At 50.9% G+C, this 27,926-nt stretch overlaps 1 protein-coding gene across 1 annotated transcript; it reads right to left on the minus strand.

Annotated features, from left to right (window-relative positions):
- Window positions 1–436: 436 nt before the first annotated feature.
- NUAK2 (NUAK family kinase 2) lies at window positions 437–20,622 on the minus strand. The gene is made up of 7 exons (XM_032288956.1): window positions 20,238–20,622; window positions 10,162–10,282; window positions 6,988–7,139; window positions 6,556–6,621; window positions 4,214–4,333; window positions 3,227–3,359; window positions 437–2,545 (listed from the first exon to the last, which is right to left on the minus strand). The coding sequence occupies exons 1-7, from the start codon at window positions 20,466–20,468 to the stop codon at window positions 1,482–1,484; spliced, it is 1,887 nt and encodes a 628-aa protein (XP_032144847.1). The 5' UTR covers window positions 20,469–20,622; the 3' UTR covers window positions 437–1,481.
- Window positions 20,623–27,926: the final 7,304 nt, after the last annotated feature.

The following is a 27,926-nucleotide window of genomic DNA, read 5'->3' on the forward strand; positions in this document are numbered from 1 at the left end:
TTCTCTAGGAGTCAGGCAGTGAGGGGGGGGGGGGAAGCTGCCCAGCACCGGGCTAAAGGGGATTTCTTAGGAGGGAGAGAATAAAGGCTGTGGGGGTGTCTTTAGGCAGCAGCAACAGGGCTCGAGCAGACCGGAGCAGGGGGGGGGGGGAGAAGGAGGGAAGGGGGGGGGCGGGGGGGGATAATCTGCCAAATCACTTCTACTTTAGTGCCAAAGGCAGGAAGAACAACTGGGACCCTGGGCTCAGGGCTTTCCCACCTGCGTGCATAATAGGGTCAGGCCGGAGCTACTGGGCTCACAATTGTTTTTGATTCCTTAGTTTTTTTATCTCCCACCCCTGGCAGCCTAGGGGAATGAGTATTAGAAGGCTCAAAAACCTGCTCGGGCCCCATCCCTCCCCACTTCCATCACCAAAGAGAACAGCAGGGCATGTTTCCAGTCACCTTTCTGGTTTTAATGGAATGGTATTTTTTGGCCACAGAGGTCCATTAGGTAGAGAAACACAGTGTGGAGTGGGGTACGGGGGAATGTCGGGGGTGGGGTGGAAATCGTTGTAAAAATATCTCTCTGTGCACAAAACTTAGATGCCATAGTGGATTTTCTCAGAACAGCATTCACATTATTGAAAACAGCAAGATTCACTTTTTCTAAAACACAGAGTTGAGCACATAAAAATAAATACAGGCATTCTAGAGTTCTGAGGGCCCAGAGAACACATCCGTAAGTCTGGACTTTATGAGCAGCTTAGAGGCAGAAGTTCTGAGTTTCTGAGGTCCAAGGAGGCGTCCAGAGGAGGCTGGGCCCCTTGAGATGAAGTCCACACAGCAGCCTGGGGCTTTTCAAGTCTTTCAGATTCATAGCAGCAACTCCAGGAGGCTCAGGGCAGGTTTGGGGGATGGAAAGGGGAAGAGAACCACGGAAGAAACAGAGGTTGTGTTCTCTTACTCCAAGGATAAATAAGGAAGGGTTACTCCAGACCATTCCCAGGATGCCTCAGGCACATTACGGGTGCCACTGTCCAGTTCTGGTGCTTGGTGGGAACAGGAATGTGTGTGTGAAGAGGTCTGGCCCCACTTTGGCAGAGAATGAGTAAGGAACAGGCTGTCCTTAGAAGGCACCACATGTACAGTGTATTCATGGGATGCAGGAGCTGGGCGCTGGTAGTTCTCCAGGTCTCTGCGGCCCGACTATGTGCACAAGAAACAGACAACCCGGACTCTGACGTGGGCCTTCCCGTTCCGTTCTCTTTCTCTGTTATCCTCTTAGTTCAGCAGAGCTGCAGACACTGAATCCTTGATGCACTTTATCAAGGATGCACTTGCCTGCTTCCCACATCCAGCCCTGCCCAGGGCTCCACTGCAAAGTCTCAGCCTTCTGAGCTGGGATGCAAGTCCTGGGAGGTGCGGGAGAAGGCATCTCCCGTCGGGGTGCAGCCGGCTGCATCTCAGACCCTGCCTGGGCTGGGGCAATGCCTACCCGCCTCAGGTGAGCTTTGAGCAGACTCCCAGTGCCTGTCGGTAGGTGGCTGTCACCTCCTGGCAGTCTGTCAGGGAAAAGCAGCTGTCCCCCAAAGGATCCTGCCGCCAGCGCCTCAGGTAGCTTACAGGGCCCTCTGATGGGGGCTCCTCAAGCCCCATGAGGTCGTCCACAGACACACAGCCCCGCAGCGGGGGCTCTGGGAGCCGTTCAGGCAAGTCCAGCTGGTCAAAGGACTCAGAGGACAGGATACTGTCTTCGCTCACAGCCCCTGAGGGGCGGCTAGCCCGCGCCGGGGGGCGGGGCAAGGCGAGTTCATCCAAGGAGCCGAAGGTGGTGGGGGCCGAGAGCTCCAAGGCTGCCCGGGAGAACTTGCCATTGAGTTTGAGGATGCCTTTGCGATGTAGGAGCAGCCCTGAGGCTTGCGGGGGCTTTTGCTCCGGGGGATCCCCGCTCACAAACACATCACCTGCATCCAAGAGCTCCCCAGACTCACTGGGCTCGGGAGAGGAGTAGTAGCCAGACTCTCGCTGCTGGGGTTTCTTGAGGATGCCCTTCTTGGGGAGCAGGGGGGCAGCCTGCCCTGGGCTCGCAGGGATGGGGCTGAGCTCAGAAGGGTCCTCCTGTGCCCCCTCTGCAGAGGCTGACGCCTTCTTCTTGAGAATGCCCTTTGGCAGCTTGAGGTTGCTCTTGCCAGGGCGAGGGGCAGTGTCATCAGCTGGGTCACCATGGAGAGACTGGGCCATGTCATTCTCCTTGCGGGACTTCTTGAGTGAATGCTGGCGCTCCAGGCCAGGGGTGGTGCTCCCCCCACCAGGTGCATGCTGCTTGAAGAAGCTGCACACCTTGGCCCCATTCTCCAGGAGGGGGCGGGAGGAACGCCGGAGCCAGTCAGTCATGGAGGCCCGGGCAGAATCGCTGCCAGAGTGCCCACCCTCATGCAGAGCCTCCTGCTCTCCCACACGGGTGGCATAGCCCCAGTTGACCCACCAGTGACTGGCCACATCCTCCAAGGTGGCCCGGCGGGTGGGGTTCACCATCAATAGCCACCGGATCAGGCCACAGGCATCTGGAAGACAAAAGGCAGGAGCTTCAGTTTGGCAGCTCCCAGAATGGGCACTCCCTGTCCTCTGTCACCAGCTCATCCGCCTTTGAGCTAAGACACTGCTTACTCTTGGGTCAGATGCATCCCTTCCAACCTAGGGCTCTAAACATGCCTTGGCCCAGGACAGCTCCCCAGTCCAGAGTTCCTGAACTGACTCCTCCAGCTGCCTGTCCTCTGACCCCGCAGGACTGTGACCCCTTCATGAGTCCTTGTATGTATGTTGGTGTCTATCCTCTCTCTCTCCATTGAAATTCAACCCTCTGAGGGTAGAGACTGTGCTCAGGGTAACTGGGGCTCTCACACCCTTCTTCCTGCCTTCTATGTCACAGTGAAGGACAAAAATATTTCTGAAGATGAGAACAAAAGCAACAGGAAATGAGAAAACTGTTGCCAAAGAAGATCTAAGTGAGGCCTTAGGAACTACTTCCCAAATATAATCAAGCATGCCCCTTTGGGGAAGAAAAAGCTATCTCCTCCTTCCTCACAAGTCTTAACATTGGACACACGGTGGAGGATACCCTAACCTATCGTGGGCCATGATGGACTGTGGCGTTTCTGACTTTAGTGCTACTGTATAGTTCCTGCCTTAGGAATGAGTGAAGGACACCCCAGGCCTGGATGAGAACGCCCACACCTCTCACTCACCAGAGGGTTTAGGTGGCTCCCGGTAGGCCCCGTCGCTGATCTGTTTCACCAGCGTCTTATGGTCATGCCCATCAAAGGGCATGGTGCCATGCACCAGGATGTAGAGGAGAACACCCAGGGACCAACTGTCCACCTGAGAAAGAGGCAGGAGGTCAGCAAGGATGCCCATACCAGACAAGAAAGTGGTACATGCTGGAGAACTCAGAGCCTAGCACATCTGAAGACGGCCCACCTCTCCTACCCAGGGGCCAAGACCGGGATGCTGCAGAAGGGGGCTGAGATGTTGTCAACTGCTTTCCCTGGGAGGGACAGCCAAGCACAAGAGCAACAGCCAGGTCATCTCTTCTGTGCTGGGGAAGGGGTGGTTGTGACAGACACCACCTCTACATCACTCTTGGGAAGCTGGACTGGGTGCTGGGAAAGGTAACAGGAATGAGGAAGGTGAAGGACACAAAGAACTGACCTAGGAGTCAGGAGACCTAAGTTCTAGTTCTAGGGGTTTTTTTGTGGGTTTTTTGTTTTTGTTTTTGTTTTGAGACGGAGTCTTCCTCTGTTGCCTAGGCTGGAGTGCACTGGCATGATCTCGGCTCACTGCAACCTCCGCCTCGCAGGTTCAGATGATTCTCCTGCCTCTGCCTCCCAGGTAACTGGGATTACAGGTGTGTGCCACAGCACCCTGTTAATTTTATACTTTTTCTTTTTAGTAGAGACAGGATTTCGCCATGTTGGCCAGGCTAGTCTTGACTCCTGACCTCGAGTGATTCACCCACCTCGGCCTCCCCAAGTGTTGGAATTATCGTCAGCCACTGCGCCCGGCCTAGTTCTAGTTTTGCCACTCCTGGCTAGACACCTGGCAAGTTACTAGTTTTTGGGAGGCTTGAGTTTTGTGCTCTGAAAAGGTGAATAAGTATAAAACTATCGTTCTCTCAGGGTCTAAAGTCATAGTAAACACCTGGGGCAGGCTGGCAGGGGAGGGTGGCCACTTACCTCTGGGCCTGTGTAGGGCTTCGCATTGACAATCTCTGGCGAGGCATAGAGGGGGCTCCCACAGAATGTCTGCAGGAACTTGCCTTGATGGTAGAGGTTGGAGAGGCCGAAGTCAGCAATCTGCAGAATTGAGTCAAACACGGGCACAGGTCATGCCAAGGCCTGGGTTTTTCTGTAGCTCTTGGCCCACCCGTCTCCAGATCCTGGGGAAACCCGGTCTTCAGAAGAAGGAAAGGGTCCCCATGACCTCTACCCCACACTAAGCACTGTCAGCATAGCTCAGGCCCTGGAAGAACAAATCCCGAGGAGCTGTGCCAATGAGGAACATCTAGGAAGAGGTATGTGGGGGCTCCAGGATCCTCACTGCTCCCCAGACCACTTTTCTCATGTGGCATTCACCTGCAGAGATGCTCTCTCCTGTCCATGCCCATCCTTTTGGCCCAGCAAGCCCATGCCCCTCCAGAAAGCCTTCCATCTCCTTCTTCTAGAAGCCAAGAGTTTCAAATGCCTCCCTGGAGTCCCTGTTCATTAGATCTGCCTTCCAGACAGACTCTCCACTCCCATGCTGACCTCCTTGCCCCTGCCTCTCCTGCAGCTGCTAGCCTAGGTGAGATCCTGCAATGAGGCTCTAAGGATGCTTAGCCATGGAAAGGAGGGTCAACCGGATGGAGGGGGAAAGCCAGCATCTCGTGTAATGTCACAGGCCTGAGGAACAAGCAAGCCCTATAACCAATGAACCACATGAGACTTGAGCTGCCCTTCCTAGCAAAGGGATCATGCCTGTGTGCACACCTGGGCAAGAACTTGGTGGCAGAAACCTGGGGTCAGTCCAATATAGCCGAGAAGCAATAATGAGGGCAGAACAAGCGTCAGGGCTGTGGTTACAGCCCAGGACTCACTGAACCATCCGATACTGAGGGCTTGAGAACCCAACCCTGTCATCTCGTTCCCTGGAGAGTCCCTTTCCCATCCATCCTCAGTTAGAGGCTGAGGCCAGTGTCCTGGTGCTCCTCACCTCTTTACCCTATCAGAGGGTTATGTGTGTTCAGGGCGGGGAAGGGCTGTTTATTAAACTCTGGCTCCTTTGTTTATGGTTTTATTGGCCTCTTATCAAGCAGTTACCAGTTGAAGTCCATAATGAGGCACATGATTGGTACAGACAAGAAAGTTCATGCTTGTCAATGTTCGTGCCTGACTATGCGGGTTTACTGGCCCTGGCTTCCCTCCCTTCTGGTCAGCATCAAAGAGAGCCCCACCTGCTCCGGGAATTGGCTGGTAAGAGGGAATGAACTCAGTACCAGGCACCTCAGGGTACAGGTCAGGAGCCACTGGAAGAGACTATGTCCTGGCTTCAGAAAGATTCTGAAACGGATCAGAATGTAGCGTCACCCTTCCGGTGCCTGCAGGGGCCAGTCTCCCTGGGCCATGCCCATCTCAGTGTATCCCATCAACATGAGCTTCTCCATGCCTAAATTTAACACTTAAGTAGTTGGGCACAGTGGCTCACGCCTGTAATCCCAGCACTTTGGGAGGCCGAGGTGGGCGGATCAAGAGATCAAGAGGTCAAGAGATTGAGACCATCCTGGCCAACATGCTGAAACCCCATCTCTACTAAAAATACAAAAATTAGCCAGGCGTGGTGCCGCGCGCCTGTAGTCCCAGCTACTTGGGAGGCTGAGGCAGGAGAATCACTTGAACCCCGGAGGCAGAGATTGCAGTGAGCTGAGATCGTGCCACTGCACGCCAGTCTGATAAGAGAGAGAGACTCGATCTCAAAAAAAAAAAAAAACACACATAACAAAAAAACTTAAGCATGGAAATCTAGCAGTTGCAGAAAGCAGGAAGCTGGAGCTGGAGTCCATCTGTGGGATGTTTCCAAAGGGCTAATTGTAGCAGATTAAAGCATGCATGTGTGTGTGTATGCAAGTGTGTACACACATGGGCGGGGAGAAGAACTCAGGCCAGGCCCGTCCCAAGGTTGTAGCAAACCTGAGCTTAGACCTAGATTCCTGTCAGCCTTCTGGCTTCAAAGGACCACTGATCTGAGAGTCAGAAGACCTTGGTTCTAGCCCAGGCTCAGCCACGAGCTAGTCGTGTGATCTTGTGCAAATCACCCCTCCTCTGAGGCCACAGCTCTCCATCCACACAATGAGGTGTTAGAATATCCATTCCAATATGTATATCCATGGCTGAGGGCCCTACCAGTACCAATGAAGGAATGAAGGTCAGCCTGGCTCAGCTCCTTCAGGAACCCACCAAGAGCTTAGAGCTACTTGGCTGGAGACAGTGCAGAAAAGCTGGGGTGGGCCAGAAGGCTTCTAGAAGTAAGAAGTGGGACTCACCTTGATATTCCCATTGGCATCTAAGAGGATGTTCTCCAGCTTGAGATCCCGGTGGACAACTCCATTCTGAAAGCAGGATGGGGCAGTCAGAGGAAGGTCACCGGGGAAGGGAAGGTGATAAATAGTCTAGTCTGGAGACTGAGGTAAACACAAAGGGAGCCAAGTGGGGCTGAGCACAGGTAGGCTGGGGATGCCCATTTTTTTGGTGTGTGCTGCAAGAAATCACAGGCCCTTCTATCCCAGGGCGAGGGACTGAAAGTCAGAGATGCCAACATTTCCCTGAGAGTCCAGAATCTAGTTCTGCCTCTGTTTCTGCCTCCCTGTGTGATCCTGGACAGGTCATGAAAACTCTCTGATCTGTAACAGCCCCAGGGCCCCAGGGACCCCCCCCCCCGCCCCCGGAGAACATGGCTGGAGCAGGTAGGTGCTCACCTGATGGCAATAGTGCACTGCGGAGACGACCTGCCGGAAGAAATGCCTGGCCTCACGCTCACTGAGCTGCTTCCGCTCGCTGATGTAGTCATAAAGGTCACCCCGGCTGGCATACTCCATGACGATCACAATCTTGCTGCTGTTCTCAAACACTGGGCAGAGCAAGGCAAGGAATGTCAGGTTCCCCCAGAGTGCACTGCTCTCCACTGGGGGGTGACTCACTCCTCCCCCACCCCAGGCCCCAAACCAGACGGGACCCTCCTCCTCTAGGGATATCTGCTAATGGGGCTATACAGTGGCAAATAAGGGCAGGAGAAGGGCCTTGGAAGTTCTCAGCATCTTCCAGGAGCCATGAGTTAAGGCCAAAGACACTGGCTCACCCTCTGCCTCCTTGGAAGTTCAGGCTTTTGGGGATTCTGAAAATTACCCTGCCCTTAGACATTACCCTGCCTCACTAGACATCTTCCTGAAAGGGCAGGGTAATTTTCAGAATCCCCAAAAAAGTACCAGCTTCTTTTAAAAAAAAAGTACCAGCTTCTTGAACCAAGGAGCCTGGTCTTTCATTCTCATAAGTGATTCATTCTCATGAAAGGCAAAGCTCCTTGGTTTAAGAAGCTGGTACTTTTTCACCTTGTGGCCTTGGGCAAATCTCTTCTAGATGCGTGAGTCAGAATGCAGGTTTGCTGCGTGATCTTGGACAAGTCATTAAACCACTGTGCCTCAGTTTCCTCATTTGAAAAGCAGGATAATAAGGCAACCTCACAGGGCTGGGGTGAGAAACACAAAAAGTTAGCAGTAGTGCCAGGGCTGGCTGAGCAAGCTGGTGGAGGTCTGACGAATAAGCAAGCACTCAATAAATGGCACCTATGGTCATATTTATACTCAAGTGCCCTCATGCATACATTTGAAAAATAATGCCAATAATAATGCCTGTCTTGAGGATCAGAAGAGGGAACAAAAGTGTATTAAAGTGGATCATGGGCCGGGCGCGGTGGCTCAAGCCTGTAATCCCAGCACTTTGGGAGGCCGAGGCGGGTGGATCACAAGGTCAAGAGATCAAGACCATCCTGGTCAACATGGTGAAACCCCGTCTCTACTAAAAATACAAAAAATTAGCTGGGCATGGTGGTGCGTGCCTGTAATCCCAGCTACTCAGGAGGCTGAGGCAGGATAATTGCCTGAACCCAGGAGGCAGAGGTTGCGGTGAGCCGAGATCGTGCCATTGCACTCCAGCCTGGGTAACAAGAGTGAAACTCCGTCTCAAAAAAAAAAAAAAAAAAAAGTGGATCATGAACTATAAAGCACAACAGAGAGCTGAGACATCCATCACCATCTTTGACTTTCATCCGAAGGATCCAGGCCAGGGCTTCATGCATAAGGCCTTGTACATAGAAGCAATCAATACACATTTGGTAATTAATTGAGTGGCTGGGTTCCTGGCAGCCAGCCCATCCCAGCTGGCTCATCTCTCTGGGTGGGAGGGGCCCTCTTGCCACTTGAAGACTTGTCCTGGCTCCAGCCCCCTAGAAAGGTAGGGAGTGGCTGGTTCACCAAACTGGCCCTTCTGCCTGGTGTATGTTAGAACATGTATGTCCATGACATTGCATCTTTGTGTCAAACGGGTCCTATGAGTTTGGCTTGCTTGGCCAGCCCCAGAGATAATGCTGTCTAGGCTCTGAGAAGGAGTGAAAAGGCTTCTCCCTAGAGGAGTCCCAGCTTCCAGGCAATTGGATACATGGCCAGGAGACTGTCACTTTTTCCAGGGTGACAGGAGTAAATGGCCCTTATCCATGGAGGCCCAGTCTCCTGGGGATGCCTGGCTGCGACTCCACCCCTGTGGCTCTTGCCATCTCTGCAAGGGTGCAAGCAAACTTTGTGCCATCAAATTGGGAGTCAAAAGCCAGCAAGGGCACATTTTGGAGAACAGCTAGGTTAGAGGTCAGTTCCCAGGACAGAGGCATACCCCCTACTTCACATCTTTTGATGCCTGTAGCAGGATGGGGATCAATTTGGGGGAGCCCCTCCAGACACACAGTAACTATATGTTCTTATGTCTGTTGAATCTGAAGGTAACAGAGAAGCCATATCATGAGCCTCAGCGCTCAGTTCCCAGATCCAGTTGGAGATATGGGTGTAAGGCAGAATACACTCACACACACACACACACACACACACACACACACACACACTCTCTCTCTCTCTCTCTCACCACACTCAGCCTGGCTTAACCAAACTTTGTCATTTGCCCATTCTTCCCTGAGGGAAGTACACAGAGATACAATTAGCCTTCTCAGCCACTTGTCTGGCTCTTCATGGGACAGGCTCAAGCCACAGTGGCTCTACCCTTAATCTTTTTATGAACACGATCCAAGAGCAGAGACTGCTCTATTTTTTTTCCCCACCAGGAATATACAGACAAAAGACAGAGCCACAGGTTCCCTTTCTTCCCTCCTGTTGCTATCCACTGCTTCTCGTCTAACTGATATTATGTAAAGGCTCGATGCAGACAGGTGTGTGTAGGAGAAGGCTCCCCATCTTTCCTTCGTCACCCTCTCTTGCTCACTCTGTCGTCTGGGTCACGGGGAGGAGGGCAGCTGGGGTGGCAAAGTCAGCACTGATGTCAGAGAAGAGGAGGCCAAGTGAGACAAGGAGAGGTAGAAGCCAGCCCTGTGGCAAGAATGATTCAGAGCCCAGGTCAGACTCTAGGAGGTCTGGCTCTTGGGATGCCCAAAGAATAGCACCCACGCACCTAAGACAGGTGCAGGCCTTTGTATGTTTCAGCCTCCCTCAGATTGCTAAGGAGCTCACTGGGTTGGGAAGGTAGTGTTCAAGTAGGGAAAACCGAATTATAACAACAAAAAAGCCTGCAATTCCTTGAGTACCTCCCATGAGCGGAGCACTCAATGGCATGAACAGTTTGATCTTTGCAATCACACTGTGATATAAATGGAATGACCCCGCTTAATAAATGAGGAACTGAAACTCAAAAACTAAATTCAGTAAGTTGTGCAAAGTCATACAGCTGAGTTTCAAATTCAGCTCTTGCCCACCTCTAGGGCCTGTATCATTTTTACTTCTTTATGTTGTTTCTTCTGACACGTGTACATAGGCATGTGAACACATCCATGCATACACATAGACCCCCAACTTCCAGCTTCAGGTGCCCCCCCATACCTTCACGGATGGCAATGATGTGAGGATGGTTGAGGGATGACATGATCTCAATCTCCCTCCGTATGTGCATCAGATCTTGCTCATCTTTGATTTTGTCCTTCCGGATGGACTTGATGGCCACCTGGGAACAGAACGCAGGAGAGTGATGAGAAAGGTTTGGCAGAGGACACTCTGGGGGACCTGGTCCTGGTGGTTTGCCTATAGCTGCTATAAAGGCCATAGAGTACACCCAGAGAAGCCATTTCATCCTTTACCAGAGTAAGTGACAGACAGACTGGAGAGCACTTTCCCTAGAAAAAGATCTCACCTGAGCTGAGTGCACATGGTCCATGCAGCAGAAATATGGACCAGTTACCTTCTTATTCATAGTCTACAGACGGACAAGGAAGGTAAAAACCTGCATTTGCAAGGCCGATACTTTATGATTTATGAAGGAAATGTGCCGGTCTGCACCATGAGGACAGGGACTGGTCAGTTTTGCTCACCACTGAATTATTGATGCTGAGTACAGTGCCTGGTGCACACTAGAGGCACAGAATAACTCCTTGTTACATTAGTAAATGAACTGGCCCTCACAACAACCTTGGGAGGTGGGCACAGAAAGCATCATCATTCCCCTTTACAGGTGAAGAAACTGGGACTCAGACAGGTTAGATGATGTGCTCATCTGATTCTGAGTTTGGCACTTTTTCTGCCCCAGAACTGTAATTTGCTATAAGCAATCAGTCACTAGCCACCAAGTATAAACAACACAAATGTTCATCAAGAAACGTAGGGATAGGTCTGGGTGTGGTAGCTCATGCCTGTAATCCAAGCACTTTGGGAAGCCAAGGTAGGAGGATCACTTGAGGCCAGGAGTTTGTGACCAGCCTGGGCAACATGGTGAAACACTGTCTCTACAAAAAATACAAAAACTAGCCAGGTGTGGTGACACATGCCTGTAGTCCCAGCTATAGGTGCATGCTGAGGTGGGGGATTGCTTGAGCACAGGAGGCAGAGGTTGTAGTGAGCCATGATTGCATCACTGTACTCCAGCCTGGGCAGCAGAGCCAGATCTTGTCTCAAAAAAGAAAGAATGAAAGAAAAAGAAAGGAATAAATAAATAAATAAAAATAATAAATAAGGCCGGGCACGGTGGCTCAAGCCTGTAATCCCAGCACTGTGGGAGGCCGAGGTGGGTGGATCACGAGGTCAAGAGATCGAGACCATCCTGGTCAACATGGTGAAACCCCGTCTCTACTAAAAATACAAAAAATTAGCTGGGCATGGTGGTGCGTGCCTGTAATCCCAGCTACTCAGGAGGCTGGGGCAGGAGAATTGCCTGAACCCGGGAGGCGGAGGTTGCGGTGAGCCGAGATCGCACCATTGCACTCCAGCCTGGGTAACAAGAGCGAAACTCCGTCTCAAAAAAAAAAAAAAAAAAAAAAAAAAACCAAAAAAAAAAAAAATAATAATAAATAAATAAATGTAGGAATAAATAACACTTGGTATGTCCGTAGGATGGAATAGAATATTATTCAACCATAAAAAGAATGAAATTCTAACACATGCTATAACACAGATGACCCTTAAAAACATTAATGCTAAGTGAGATAAGCCAGTCATGCAAGGATCAATATTGTGTGATCCCACTTAAATGAGGTACCTGGAATAGGCAAATTCGTAGTGACAGAAGAAAGTATTAATAACAGTGGTTACCAGGGACTGGGGGAGGGGAGGTGGGGAGGTGTTTAATGCGTATAGTTTCTGTTTTGTAAGATGAAAAGAATTCTGGAGACTGGGTTACAACAACGTTAAATTTAACACTACTGTGCACTTTAAATGGTAACTTTTATATTATGTACATTTTACCACAGGCTTTTAAAAATTGGTCCAAAAATTAGGGAAACAACAACAGCAACAAAAAAACAAAACACAAAACCCTAAACCAGTTTACTCGGTTCAGATAAAAATGTTTCGGCCAGGTGGCGTGGTTCATGCTTGTAATCCCAGCACTTTGGGAGGCCGAGGCGGGCAGATCACCGGAAGTTGGGAGTTCGAGACCAGTCTGACCAACATGGAGAAACTCCATCTCTACCAAAAATACAGAAATTAGCTGGTTGTGGTGGTGCACACCTGTGATCCCAGCTACTCAGGAGGCTAAGGCAGGGGAATTGCTTGAACCCTGGGAGGCGGAGGTTGCAGTGAGCAGAGATCGCGCCATCGCACTCCAGCCTCAGCCTGAGCAACTCTGTCTCAAAAAAAAAGGAAAGAAAAGAAAAAGAAATGTTCCTCCCCTCCCCCCCTCACAACAAACAAACAACTCAATAGTCGGGGCCTCAGGGCTTGCTATCTTAGCCCAGCAAGACGAAGAACACCACTCGTGGGCTGAGCGCTAAGCCCTCTGGACGGTAGGTGTGGTGGGCTCAGGAAGGGTGGAGTGAGGCAGGAGGAAGTGGGAACTGGGCTGTCGAGATGCAGCTAGCAAAGCTCTGAGCCACCGAAGGTCTCGGTCCCTCTCTGCTCCACCCTCCTCAGCAGCAGCTCCTGGACAAAACCCCGGAAAATACCAGCGAGCAGGGCCTGGGGTGCAGAGCTGGGGAGGGACACTGCCCTGGGAAGTCTGCCGCTGTCCCCCTGGGCGAGTCCCACCCCTTCTCAGACCCTTGGTTGTATTTCCCGTGAAACAAACAGGTTGAACTAAAAGATCTGAGGGGCTTTCCTGCTCTGAGTCTATGAAATGAGCTGTTACAGGTGCCACGGGGCCCTCAGAGGCTGCAGGGCTGGGCGGGAGCGGGGTGGGGGTGGGGTGCCACAGGGCCGGCCAGTTCCCGGCAAGTGCTGTCCAAGGACACCAATGGTAAATACGAGACTTCCTCTTATGGGAGATAGGTAAGTGGTGAGAAATCTGAAGACCCAGACTGCGGTAAACAGCTCCTCGTTCCATTTCCCAGGAGGGTTTGTCTCCCCTCAAGATTCAAAGGGAGACAGAAAAAAAGGAAACCCCTGCTCCAGGGGCGGGGCCTCTAATCCACCCTTTCTCAGGGCTCTGGAGGCAGACAATGGCTTCTGGCTTGCAGGGGCAGCAGGCCCTGCCGGCCTGTGTTCTCCATCGGACAAGAATGCGGAACAGCCCTAATCCCGTAAGAGGAGCTGCTCACAATGGCCTGGGCCGGTCGCCCCGGCAACGGGCCAGGGATGGCGTGCCCTCCACCCTGCTCCTCCCCCTGGAGCTTCATCCGTGAAAGAAGGGAGGCCCTGCTCTCTCGGGCCCTCCCTGAGCAGGGCAGGGAGGACAATGGCAGGCGGGAGGGATGGTCACCATGGAGCCTCCTCCCCAAGATGCCGGAGAGGCCCACGCTGCAGCTGCAGGGGATGCGATGGGGCTACCCCCCTTCTACTCCAAACCATCCATCTCTCTCTTGTGAGCTAAACAAAGCAAAGCCAAACAAAAACCTGGGCTTGGAAGTGGGCAGGGGCCAGGGGTAGGTAGAGAGGGCTCGAACCCTCCTTTAACTAGGAGGCACCTCTCTCTCCTGCCTTCAACCTGGAGCATCATTCCCACACACCCCTCGCCTCCATACCTTTTTCCTCTCCCTGAAGGGGAGATTTTATGGACAAGTTATTTTCTCTCTAAAATTGTTCGTTTAAAATTAGACAATGGATAAAATTCTATGAGTTCTTCCAAGATAAAGGTCCATAAAAAGCAAACAATCAATCATACATAAACACAAATCCCATATCTAGATAATCAAAACTATTTCAAAACTTAAAATGTACACATAGCCCTATCTTGGATGTACAGTTGTATACTCGCAGATACAATAGTGAGATAAATCATCATAGGCTTAGGGGCAGAACTCTAGAGATGACAAGGCCTAAAATAAATGAGCTTCCAAAAAAAAGGAGAAAGAGGTCTTAGAGGTGCTGGGAGGAGTCTGCATGGGGGAAGGTGCAACAAATTGAACCCCAAGATCCATCTCTTTCAACTCCGGAAGCCCATGATTCTACATCAGAATGGTTAATCCTCCTCGAACAGTTCAGCCTCCTGCAAGTTTGTGTGCTCTGGCCTCAGGGGGTAGGTTAGGGACCCACCTAACCTACCCCCTGAGGGGTAATCCACATTGGGTCCCAGCAGATCACAGTACGGCTGGCACCTTCCAGGAAGCAAACAAGTTATGTCATCAGGCCTCCATCAGTCCCCGAGCAGATGGCAGACAAGAAAAGCCATGCATCACTGCCCTGGTGGGGCTGGGCCACTGCTCCCCAGCCTCTCCTGGCCCCAAGGAGAGGGCTCTAGCTATCTGCTGGCTAGCCTGTCAAAGCAAATTAGAGCAACAACTTAGGCCTAGACAGAGCTCAGCATACCGAAAGTGTTCAACAGTTGTTTACTGGTGAACAACAATCACAAATATTTACTAGTTAAGTCGCTGGGCTGATGATCTTTGACTGATGGGACCAGCGCTCAGATAAGATTTTTCTCCTCTTCTTCCTAGACATGGGTGGAGTCCACCTCGGTTATAAGGACTAATTTTTAGGGACCTTTGTTCTCATCTGCAAGATAGCTCGGCAACTATTCTCTAGAATACGTGACAAGGCTGGGTGCAGTGGCTCACGCCTATAATCTCAGTACTTTGGGAGACTGAGACAGGCGAATCACTCGAGGCCAGAAGTTTGAGACCAGCCTGGCTGACATGGTAAAACCCCATCTCTACTAAAAATACAAAAATTAGCTAGGCCTGGCAATGCATTCTTGTAATCCCAGCTACTTGGTGGCTGAGGCACAAGAATTGCTTGAACCTGGGGGGCGGAACTTACAATGAGCTGAGATTGCACCACTGTATTCCAGCCTAGGCGACAGAGCGAGACTCTGTCTTAAAAAAATAAAAAATAAAAATAAGACGACTAAAGCCAAGGAAGAGGGTAACAATTGCTGAATGAATCACCCAGACGTAGGAAGGCCGCATGCGTGAGACAGTCCTGGTATAACTGCTAATATCGTCCCTTTTACTCTCTAAACTATACAAGTTTAGACAATACATTATATGGCCACCCTACTGAGAAGGGGTAGGAAAACTAGATTCAATAATAATAACAACGTAAACTTGAACATCTGATTAGTGGAGGGGGCATCGAGAGCCCATGTATCTAATTCTTATTTGCTCCTACCGAGCTGTGTGACTCTAGATAAGTCACTTGATCAGGTAAGTCTGGTTAACTCATCATCTGGCTGTTTTTCATGTCCTCATCTGAAAAACGAAAGGATCTTTATCTTCCAATCATCTGCTAAGTGTCTTCTATGTGCCTGGCTGGCACTTGTGCTAGGTGTTAGGGATTCAGTCCTCCAGTAGGAGGACTGACAATTAGATAAACCCCATTCTATTTGATAAACATGGCAGTTGATGTCCCTGCCTGCAGAGCTGCAGGAGCACTGGAGAGAAGTTCCTTTGCCTATAGGAGGAGCAGGGAAAACCACCTCTGGGAGAAAGCTGCTTTCGATTTTGAAGGATCGGTGAGTTTTGCTAAGCCAAGGGAGGTGGGCTAGGGAGGGGCAACAAGGGCAGAAAGAAAGGTTTGAGCAAAGGCCAGAAAGAGCCATTCATGAATTCGCACATCAGGATCTCTAAGTACTCTTCCAAACTCTAGAATCCTATGCTGAACTTCGTCAGGAATGGGCCACCTGCTACTATGCCAGGAAGGTGCTAGCCAAGGATTATTATAAGGGGCCCCATACTGTGGCCATGGTAGCCTGCTTGAGCATAATTTCTGATACCGCCCCAGTGGTTTTCTTGACCCTGCGGTCCTGGACATTGAAAGAGACAGCAAGGTTAATTCCTCCTCTTGTTTTGCAAATGGCACACACTGAAATCCAGAAAGGCGCACTGACTTTTCCAAGGCTTCCCAGCACATCAAGACACAATCAGGATTGAAGATGGAAGGATGGTGCCTGGAGAAGCTTCCATCTCAGAAGAAATTATTTCCTCGGAGATTCCCTGCCTACCTCCCATTGCTGGAGAAGGGAAGGCCCCACATCTTGCCCTGGGCCAGCCTGTGCAGCACCACCAGCCACCCCATCCCACTTGCAGATATACAAACATGCCCACTCCTTTGCCAACACCCTGGAGAGGTAGGTGATGTGGCTCATTTGGTAAAAACTGCTTCCCTCCCAGGTACTCAGATCAGGAACAATCTGGATTCAGGAGAAGATGGCAGAAAGGCCTTAGAAAAAGAAGATCCAGAGATGCTGATTCCAGGTGGAGGGAGAGAAGGTGCAAGCTGGGCATCTCTGGTCATAGCTATCACCCAGAGTTGGAGCCAAGATCCTTGATTCTTCTCTGGCCTTTTGTGGAGCAGCTGCTGCCTGGGAGGCAGGACAAGGAGCTGGAGGATGACCCATTTAGATAACGGAGGAGAGGTTGGGCTGGGTTGGCCCAGACTGGGCAGAGTGGGGGTGGGCCTAGGGGGTGGCTTGCCATCCCACTACACCAGCCAGAGAGCTAGGCAGCGATCAGGAATGGGCTCCGAGGGAAGCCTGAGCCACATCCCCATACTGTGCTGCCCTCTCCTTGCCATCCTCCAGCCCCCTCTACCAGGTTGCTGGGCAAGGAGCGTCCCTGCTCAGCCTTCTTGTGTGGTTTGGCTGGAGCTCAAGGACAAGAGTGGCCCGCAGCCTCCCAGCCTGCTGCTGAGCAGGCAGGTGCATGAGGAGCTGGGAGGGCAGTGTCCTGCCAAGCAAGCCCTTGGCAGCTGGCCAGGTGCGAGTTCTTCTCTGCAACTGGGGCTGAAGGAGAGACTAGGACTTTGAACAAAGTGATTTGGCTTAGGGAAGCCAAACACAATCCACTCTCTTTCTGGGGGTAGGACAGACCTCCAGGATGCAGGGATTCCCCAGGAAAGGGAAGGGCAGGGCTTCATCAAAGCCAGCCTTGCTGGGATAATAACACTGCGTGTGGCAGACACTGTGCTAAGCACTTTATATATGCTATCTTACTTAATCCTTAGGGAACCCCACGAGGTGGGAATGATGATCTCCCCCACTTTACTCAGATTAGGAAACTGAGGTACAGAGAGATCACAACAGCTGGTAAGCAACGGAGCCATGATTTGAACCCTTGCAGCCTTGAGTGTCAGCTAGGCAGCATCCCCAACAAGGTTTGAAACCCGAGAATATAGTGTAGTTCACCCACCCAGAATCCTCAACACAGTCATTGTATATGAGGGTGGGGGTTGGTTCCCAGTGACTCTTCCCACCTGAAACATTGCCTGGAGCAATGGGAAAGGCAGCAGGAGCTAACTGTTGGAATAACAAAGTACACTGAGGCAAGCCCAGGCTCATCTCAAGGCCAACTCCCAGTCCAGGACTCAGTACTTGGTCATCCAGGAGCCCACGTTGCAGGCATGCCACTCACCAGCTACAGGGTAAGTCACTTCCCCTCTCCAGGCCTCAGGTACTCTATCTGTCAATGAAGGAATCGGACCATCTCAGTCATTTTCAAACATTTTGAAATCCTGCACAGCAATCTAATACATAAAAAAGACAGAAGCACCCTCGCTCCAGAGCACTGCCCACTTGGACTCATGACCCTCACTGCCCCTTGGCGCAGAAAGATGCAAGTTGTACCTTGGAGGTACGACTTCTCATGAAGATCATCAAAAGGCTTTGGTGGACTCCACCATTCCAGAAACCCTAGCATGTGTTTTTCTCTTTAGGGGGAAGGGTGGTCAGGGGAGCTGGGAGAATACAGAAGGAAATGTCATTTGGATACCAGGAATGTATTGAAGATCCAGAGCAAATATTTGTTTTTCCTTTGATGCCCTCCTAGAGCAGGCATCAGTTCCACCCACCTGCCCTTCCCTCTGCCAATCCCATCTGGCCCCTGATAATCCCATCTAGGCAGGTTGGGAGCAGGAAGTGTGCTGGAAAGGTAGAGAGAAAATTGGGATGGAAGTCACCCAGCAGGCTTTCCTCTGAATCTAGCTCCCACCAACTATCTCAATTCATGCTGGGGGAGGTCTTGGGCAGCTCCCATACCCCTCTCCCCAACTGAAGTATCCTGAGGCACCAGGTCTCTCTTGCTTCATAGAGGAGAGTCAAGAGACAGGGGAGGGTAAGGTGGGGAAGAAGCAGTGCTCCAGAATTGAGAAACCATTAGCACAGCAGGCAGCTGCTCTCCAAGAAGGAAGGAGACTCTGAGCAAGTTCCCAGCTGCAGTACTGGGTGGTCTGGATCAGGCAGGTTCACAGCAGGTCCCATGCCTACTGCTCTTGGCTTCCTACAAAGAGCAAGAGGCATGAGGCCAGGGAGTACCTTCTGAATTCTCTCTGTTCTAATGCAATTAGAGCTGGAATCCCTGCCTAAATCCACTGAGATTTGAAAACTGAAAGCTAGTTTATCTCATTCTGGAATCAAATGAGATCTCTCTCTTACTCTCTGTCTCTCACGCACGTCCACACACACACCCGCACACACACCCCACAGTGACCTGGGTCAAGAGTCTGATGGGATCTCTGAACTTAAATCTCAGTTTCTAAGTTTCTAGGCTACCCCAGTCCCCACGACCCAGTCTCCCCACCCCCAAGAAGCATGAAGCACAAGCCACGAGCAGCTCTTTTCCAGCTAAGCCCCTGAAAAAGCCTGGGTCCAACAGCCTCAAGCCTGGAGCCTCACTGGGCCCTCACACTTTGTAGAAAGGGAAAGAAAAGGCAAGCCAGGAAGTACATGATTGCCCAATTGCTGTAACCTGGCAGCAGGCAACTGGGGACTGTGCCAGGCGATAGCAGGAAAAACATACTCGGTCCTATTGATGGGACCATAATCTAGCCCTTTCTCCAACAACCACTCTCCTTCACCAATGAAATGACTTCTTGAATTTCAAACCAGCTACTGGCTGCAAAAGCAAACACAATCTGGGGAGGTAACTGCTGCCTAGCCAATAGGGCAAGCCGCGCACACACACACACACACACACACCCTCACAACCAGCACCCAACTGGATTTGGCAAAACACAATAATGGCTAAAACACCTGCTGTAAAAGGCTTGTTAAAATATATATTATACGGCCCTATCCTAGACCTTCAGAATAAATTACTCTGGGTGTGGAACCAGAGAATGTAAGTATTTTAAACAAACATCCCAGGTGATTCTTATGTACTTTAAACTCAAGTTTGAGAACTAATTAGCCACTGCTAACTAACTTTTAACAAATTTGCCGTCCTTTCTGGCCTTTCCAGAAGTTCTCACTGCAAGTTCTATGCATCAGGGGCAATTTAAGTTCATATTTCTATCTTATTCAATTCTCACAGCAGCTTGTGAGGCAGGCTGTGTTTTCTACAGTTTTGCAGAAGGGGAAACAAAGTACAGAGATGAAGGAAGTTGTCCAAGGTCACACAGATTGCTAGACTACTACATTCGCACCAAATTAACAGGACATGTTTTTGAAAAGGCCTCCAAACTAAAAGGTATCTCTGGTGCAGTGGACCTGGTACCAGAGCCTGGTTTCACATTTTCCAGAATCAAAAACTCATCATAATGAAATTTCAACTAAATCTTAGAGCTGGAAAGGACCTCAATGTCAAAATCCACCCCCTGTGCCAGATCTCCAGTGCTCTGGGCTGCCAGACTCTTAAGAGTTGGGGGAACGCCACACCTCATCCATTCATTCAACCACACACATATTTACCAAATCCCTACTAAGATGGGGTGGCTTCTACTACCTCTTCCCATTGCACTGTATTGAACAATCTATTCCCAGCAAAATTCAACTTAAGTCCCATTCATCTCATCCCAGGACAGAACACGATTCGTCTTTCCGTGCGAACTATCCATAGCCTCACTTTTTTTTTTTTATTTGACAATCATCACAGAAGTGTGGTGTTGCTGGCTGGGGGTTCGTAAGTCTGCAACCACTGTCCCCCGCAATCACGGACCGACACATCTGCCACGGACACCCCCCAGTAGCCCCGCAAGCTCAGCGCGGTAAAGACCACGCTGGCCTCTTCGCCCAGCAACGAGCGAGCCCCCCGCCCCCCTCCTCCGCTCCCAGCCGGCGGCCAAGCCCGAGCCTGCCCCGCGCCGCGAGAGGGAGCCGCACTCACCAGGCGCCCCGAGCTCTCCCGCGCCTTCTTCACCTTCCCGTAGGTGCCTTTGCCCAGGGTCTCCAGGAACTCGTAGCGGTGCCGCAGATTGTGCTTGTGGTGGTGCCGCTTCACCGCCTGCTTCTTCATCAGGGGCTTGGGCGACTTGATGAGCCCTTCCGCCAGCGGCCGGGCGAGCTCCGCGGCCGAGGGAGTGGGGCCGGAGCGCCGCGGGAAAACCAGCGACTCCATGGCGAACAGGAGGTGCGCGAGGGCGGCAGGGGAATCAATAGGCTGTGCGGCTAGGGCTGAAGCGCGGGGCACAGGTCCCGCACCGGGACGGGGAGCCACAGCAGCACTAGAACGCGCAGAAAGCACAGCATTCCAAGTTGCTATAAACGCCCTGAGCCCGGGCCCTGGACACGCCCCCCCGGGCCTATTGGCTTGCTCACCGGCGGCGCGTGACCACGGCCGTCCACATTGGCTTGCCGGGGCTCCAGGCCCTGCCTCCTCCTCATCGGCGTGGCCGAGAAAAGTGTCAATGGAGTCCCGCCCACCTGGGCCCCAAGGGCCAGGAATGGGGACTAGGGGATTCTAGCGGAGGCAGCCTGAGGCCCAGAACTTTCCTCTGGGGGCCCTTGCAGCTGCTCTCGCCTCTGAGTGGTGCTTGGTCTTGGTTAGAGCCCTGTTGTTTCATTGTCCTTCGTTCTCAGTTGGCAAGGGACAATCTGAGGGCACTAGAGGCCACCAAAGTATTTCTCCATCCTGAGTAATTTGCTTGTCCCAAGCCAAAATCTATAATTGCTTGACAACTTCATTAAGTCCATAAAGGAGAAAGGGAGCTGGGATGGGACTGAGGCAGAATCCAGCCTAATGGGAAGGCTGGTGCAGAGCTGTTCTACGGTTCCTTAGATCAACCTTACTTGGGTATTGAAATCCAATGGCTCTGGAAATTTCTTCCCTCTTCCTCAAAGAGGGCTTCTTAGGAGGATCACCTGAGGTCCTGCAGTTCGAGACCAGCCTGGCCAACACGGCGAAACCCTGTCCCCACTAAAAATACAAAATTAGCCGGGTGTGGTGGCGCACACCTGTAATCCCAGGGACTCCGGAGGCTGAGGCAGGAGAATCGCTTGAACCCAGGAAGCAAAGGTTGCAGTGAGCCGAGATGGCGCCACTGCACTCCAGCCTGGGCAACAAAGTGAGGCTCTATCTCAGAAGAAAAAGAAAAAGAAAAAAAAGAGGACTTTGAAGTTTGAGTAGATTCCCTCAACCACTTGGTGGAATTTATTTTTGAAGCATCAGCTGGAGGTGGAGAGAACCAAAAGGGACATGTATTTATTTAAAAATTTTATACTCCAACTATCTAACCTGTGTCCCTAAATCTGAAAATAGGTGCTCCACCAGAGGTTTTCTTGTCATGTGCCAGGAACACTGGTGGTGGATTATGAGGTTTCACTTGGTTTTTGAGACCTGGTGTTGCTACGTCCAGAATCTCCACTCTGAGTGCTATTTAGAGTGAAATGAGAATGCCCATAGGTTTTCCTTCTTGCTTTAAATGGAGGAGAGGGAATGTTTTCCCCTTTGGCCATCTTGATAACCTAATCCTGTGAAATAAATATTATTCTGCCCAAGGCCACATAATTGGTAACAAAGTGGCAAATGAAAAGGACCTACCCTGATCCTCGAGGAAGACAATGGAGGACAACAGGCTTAAATCCTCTTCTCTGAGGGAAACCCCTTCTGCAAGCCAGTTTAGGGCCCTGGATGGATTCTAGCTCTGCTGGGCAGGCAGCCTTCCCCTCAGACCTTCAGGAGGATGGTGCCTCCCCTGTGTATCCAGGGCATGCTGAGGACAAAGAAGGACTCACCTCCAGTGGCTGCCCACTTTTCTACTTCTACTGATCTTTTTTTTTGAGATGGAGACTTGCTCTGTCACCCAGGCTGTAGTGCAGTGGCACGATTTCGGCTCACAGCATCCTCTGCCGCCTGGGTTCAATCGAATCTCCTGCCTCGGCATCCTGAGTAGCTGGGACTACAGGCACACGCCACCACGCTCAGCTAATTTTGTTGTATTTTAGTAGAGACGGGGTTTCACCATGTTGGCCAGGATGGTCTTGATCTCCTGACCTCGTGATCTGCCCACCTCGACCTCCCAAAGTGCTGGGATTACAGGCGTGAGCCACCTCGCCCTGCCCTTCTGTTGATCCTGTGATTTTTTTTCTAGTGTGAGTTACAGATGTCTTCATCCCTCCATGGAGCTCTTTGCCTCCTTTGTGGCTGGAGAGGATCTACCTTACACAGGAAACCAACTTCTCTCTCCCAAATTTGGAGGGCCGCAGGAGGCTGTGGCTGGTGTGGCATTCTTCCCTCTACCAGCCTCCCCTTTTGCTGCGGGTTATCTGTGCAAATAGGATGAGGCCCAGAGATAGTTGCCCTGACTTGCTATTTCCTTTCCCTTCTAAAATCTGCATCTATTCCTGGGGGCTCATCCAGACGATTAGGATTCTCAAAAGGAAGCATGGGTAACATAAGAGCAAGCACAGGACTGAGTGTTAGGGGACCTGAGTTCAAGTCCTGACTCTGACATTAACCAGTTCTGTGACCTTCTACTAATTACATCACTCTACAAATACTGGTGCCCACTAGGTGCTGAGCCTGGGGATACAATGGTGACAAGATCCCTGCCTTTGGAGTGTTCTCAGTCTAGTGAGAAATAAACAAGTAAATCCTGTACAGAGGGAGAGGGGTCCATGATGGAAGAAGAACAGATGGGCTTTTTTTTTTTTTTTTTTTTGAGACAGAATTTTGCTCTTGTTGCCCAGGCTGGAGAGCAATGGTGCGATCTCGGCTCACCACAACCTCTGCCTCCCGGGTTCAAGCAATTCTCTTGCCTCAGCCTCTCAAGTAGCTGGGATTACAGACATGCACCACCACGCCTGGCTAATTTTGTATTTTTAGTAGAGACAGAGTTTCTCCATGTTGGTCAGGCTGGTCTCAAACTCCCAACCTCAGGTGATCCGCCCATCTCGGCCTCCCAAAGTGCTGGGATTACAGGCATGAAATACCTGGTCCGGCTCAGATTGCCTTTAAAATATGTATCCCGGATGGGAGGAGGCTGCTCAGGGCAGGTTCCTAAAGCCAGGGCTTTTTAAGTTGAGACCCAATGGACAAGTGGCAATTGGCTGGCTGAATCAACATTTCTTCATAAGAATTATACAGATGAGCCTAATACTTCTTTTGAGGCTTAATCTAGCTAGACTCCTGTAATTTTTTCCAGGTATCCCCAACACCCAGTGTACTGCAAGTCACCTAAAAGGCACTCCACAGATGTTTATGGACTGAAGGAATGGATGTGCCATGGAATCCGAAGATGAAACGAAAAGGACCTACATGTGATTGGGCCCACTCCATTACCTGGCCATGGTCGGGGGAATCACCTGCAACCCCCTGGACCTTCTCACTCCCACTGCAGCTTCCATTGACTACAATCTGAATCCCCATCTAGGTGGTGAGCCATGGGTGACCAAAGAACACAGCAGGCAGGCAAGGAAGACCCAGAGCCAGAACAGCATGTGATAAGGAAATGATCTAAGCTGCTGAAACTCAGCTCTCAAATTCCTCAAAGGAGATCTGGTTGGTGGGAGAGCGAGAGTGCCTGACAGGGAATCTGTGTTGGTCAGGGACTCTGCCACCAGCAGGCTTGGGGACTTCCTAGGTCATGTAGTTGGATGTGTGGATGTGCTGGGATGTCTAGCTGAGATAAGCTACTCTCAATCCTGCCTGCCCCACTGTTGACTCCTGGGAGGGAGAGGCCTACCCCTAGCCCCAAGTCCAGTGGCTGATCCATGTCTGAGGGTTGAGGGCAGGTAAGCAGATCTCAGATATGGCTCATGGGGGAAAGCTATGTATTGGATCTACTATGTGCTGTGCTGGGAAAACAAGTGGGAACAAATGTTTGTCTCTGTCCTTACACACTTCACAATCTGTGTGTGTGTCTGTAGGGGAGGAGGGGTGGGTCCAGACTGGTAAAAGGGGATTTGAAAGCAGCTCAGAATGTGGACTGCTGTGCTGTGTCCTGCTGGGAGCAGGACAGGTGAGAGGCACCAAGGCTATGCTTTGGGGGTCAGGTGAGGGTTGGGGGCAGATAAGGCAGATCTCAGATAACTGTAAGATGAGTCTTGTGGAGTGACTAATATTAGCTCTCTGCTCTCAGGGAGTTTACAGTTTAGTAAGGGAAATAAGATAAACATACAATTTACCATATAGTCCAAGGCAAAAAGTGGTAAGACCCTCAGGAGAGGTGTGAAGTGCCCATGGGGTCAACTGGATGGGCTTTATTCTGGCTCAGAGGTTAGAGGGGAGCCTCATAGTTGAGCCTTGAAGGGCGGGTGGGATTTGGCTAAACTATGAGGAAAGGCCTTGGAGATGGAATGGGAGTGGGGTGAGGGAAGGAGAGACTGAAAGTACCATGGGGCTGGTAACTGATGATGACGGTGGGGTGTAACTGATGAGCCATAGGGGGCTTTCTGGGCCCAGAGCATCTTCTCCCTTGGAATTATCTTAGTATGATGCCTGGGCATCTCTTTTCTTTTCTCTGGGAAAAGGGCTGCTGCAGGCTGGAGGGCTCAGCTCACCACCCACTTCCAGCCCAAGACCTCAATCATCATATTCTCTGAGCCCTGAGGACGAATTACAGCCTGTAGTCATTCCCTACCTTCTCACCAAAAGAGGGATGCAAATCCTGAGTCTCTGGCAAATTGGGAAGCCTAGCTCAAAGCTGCCCTCTTCTGACCAAAGTAAGCCTAGCATGTTTTATGGGATACCCAAAGCTGGGACCAAAGCAGAAGTCGGCTTAGGCAATTTGTTCCTCCAGTGAGCCATTCATTTGTTCATTCATTTATTCATTCACTCATCCAACAAATATGGTCTGAGCAATTGCAACAGCAGGTATAATAATGTCTAACATTTATTTATTTATTTGAGATGGAGTTTTGCTCTTGTTGTCCAGGCTGGAGTGCAATGGCATGATCTCGGCTCCCTGCAACCTACGCCTCCCAGGTTCAAGCGATTCTCTTGCCTCAGCCTCCCAAGTAGCTGGGATTACAGGCGTACACCACCATGCTCGGCTAATTTTGTATTTTTAGTAGAGACGTGATTTCACCATGTTGGTCAGGCTGGTCTGGAACTCCTGGCTACAAGTGGTCCACCCGCCTCAGCCTTGCAAAGTGCTGGGATTATAGGTGTAAGCCACCATGCCCGGCCAATATCTAACATTTATTAAGCCAGCCCTCCTTCTAAATTCTAAATTCTAGTACGTCTTGCCCAGAGTTTCTCTGGCAAGACGTACTAGAATTTAGAATTCACTGAAAACAGCCCTCAACTCTCAATTACCCTGAGAAACGGAATGTAATTCACAGGCCACGTCTGGGAGGGAATGTGACTGAAGGAGAGGCTAGCTCTTCTCCCCAAGCCAAAGAGCTTGCCCTGTCTCCCACCTGGAATGGGAGGGAGAGCACAGGCAGAGGGAAAGGAGGCGGGAATGCAGGGGTCTAGTTTCACTTCCACCACCAACACGACCCATGCCATGCCATGGCCAAGGACTTTGTCCTTTAGAGGTGGTTCCTTATCTGTAAAAGGGGATTTGGGTAAACCAACTCTGAGTTTCATTTCAAATCTGCTGTAACTTCTCTGCAATATCTAAGTAGGGACAAATTAGAAATCTCAGCCACTGGCGTTCTTTTGTCACTTGGTAACTGATTCCCTCAGTACCGGCCATTTGGGAGCCCCATTCCATCTCCTGTGTCCAGGCTGGCATGATGTTTTCGGCTCAAGAGTCTGGCAACCTGGGCTTCAGGCTCTGCTCTTCCACGAACTGTGTCTATAACTCAAGTCTCCACCACTTCATGTATGAATAAGAATTATTCTTTTATGCAGCTAACATACTGTGTGCCAACCACTCTTCCTTAGACTTCCTGTATTAATGAATTCAATCCTTTCTACAACCCTATGAAGTAGGTACTAGCCTATGATATCCCCATTGCAGACAAGGAAAGTCAGACACAGAGCAATTAAGGAACAAACTACACAGGGTCAAAGAGCTGTCAAGTGTTGGAGCAGATTGGACCCCAGGTGATCTGGCTTCAGGAACAGCACACTTAGCCATCATACTTTGGCTTAGAGAGGATTCCTGACTTGCCCAGAGTCTCCAGTAGACTAAGCTGTTTTGCATCATAGTTTACTCATCTGAAATGACCACCTCCTGGGCTTGCTGTGGGATGAAATGAGAAGTGAGGTTGTCAGATTGATGGTTTCCTGTCAGTCTGCTTGAGGCTTTGCTGGGCTCTGGTCCTCCCAAGTCTCCTCCCCCAATTTTGGCAAAGACCCAAGAGTCTGTGTGGGCCTATGACAGCAAGGGGCTTATCAGACTGTCCTGAGCTCCAGCTCATCTGATTTAGGACAGAGGACAGTTAGGATAAACTCAGAACTAGGAAGGGGTCATTGAAACTGCCCAAGGCTGGAGCTTTGTGTTAAGGGAGGGAGGGAGAGCTGACCTGAGAGACAAAAGAAAGGACCTCCTAACAACTCTGAGTGCTAGATTTTAACACCTGGAGGAAGCTGTTCTGAGAGCTGGGAGGTGGAGTGGGTGGACATATGTGTAGGTCTAAAACGTCTAGCCAGTGTTTTGGAAAGGGTTTCCTTACCCCGTTGTTAGTGGCAAAACCAGAGATCGTTCTCTTTTTCTGCCCCACACTCCTGTGTCATTTTCCCAGTCTCTGAGGATGTGTCGCTTCCGCTGCTGTGGAGCTGGGAAGTGTGGGTGGTGCTGGGGAGTGGAGAGGGGGAAGCTATGCTGACGACTGCGGGGAGGTTTTCGTGGGATTCCTCCACAAGGTCCCCAGAATCTTCAAGTGCTTTCTATTAACTAACTCTGTTGGGTTGTAGTCACCTGGGATCCTTTGTGAGTAAAGGACGAGTAAAGAAAAATAACCCCCATCTTTACAGGTGTCCACCCATTTACACTCACTATTTTATTGACTCTTTGCTGACCCTGTGAAGTTGGGGCTTCTGATTAGGTGTTGGGGTACAAAGGCTGTCGACAGAGATGTGGCAGGCGGTACAATGATCCTGGGAGTGGAAGTCAGAGGATGGGGTGCTCCACCCAACTCTGCTGCTTGCTGGCCACATGACCTGGGACAGGTGACTCAGTCTCCCTGCCCTCGGTTCCTAATTGTTCAAAGGAAACCCTAAACTTGAAGATACTTTGGAAGCTGTTAAAAGCTCCCCAGCAGGTGGGGGTTTATGGCAGTGGATACTAGGTCACTTCACACTCCATTTAAATGCTGCTCCCTCTGTGGGGCTGAGGGTCTTCCTCCAGGCCCTGCCTCCACTCGGAATGAGCAGGGAAGGCAGGGCATGGGAAGTGTGCCCAGGAGGGAGGTGGGAGAAAGGCCTGCCCATTGCCACCCCCCTGCCCCGTGCCTGGCTCCCACTGGCAACCTGAGCCCTCGGCCTCCCAAACCGATCCTGGAATGTAAACCCCAAGCAAAGCACATTCTTTAGACGGGTCACCAGCTCCTGGCCCTTGGTAAGGAAAGGCAGGAGCCAGCATTTCTCTTGGCCCCGAATAACACTAGCACAATCTGGTACTGAGGGACTATTATAACAAGGCTGGGTTAATCAGCTGGTTGTCGCCCACAGCTCATAAAAAGC

Source organism: Sapajus apella, unplaced genomic scaffold (genome assembly GCF_009761245.1).
Source record: "Sapajus apella isolate SASKATOON/1434 unplaced genomic scaffold, GSC_monkey_1.0 scaffold22, whole genome shotgun sequence".
Taxonomy (NCBI): Eukaryota; Metazoa; Chordata; class Mammalia; order Primates; family Cebidae; genus Sapajus; species Sapajus apella.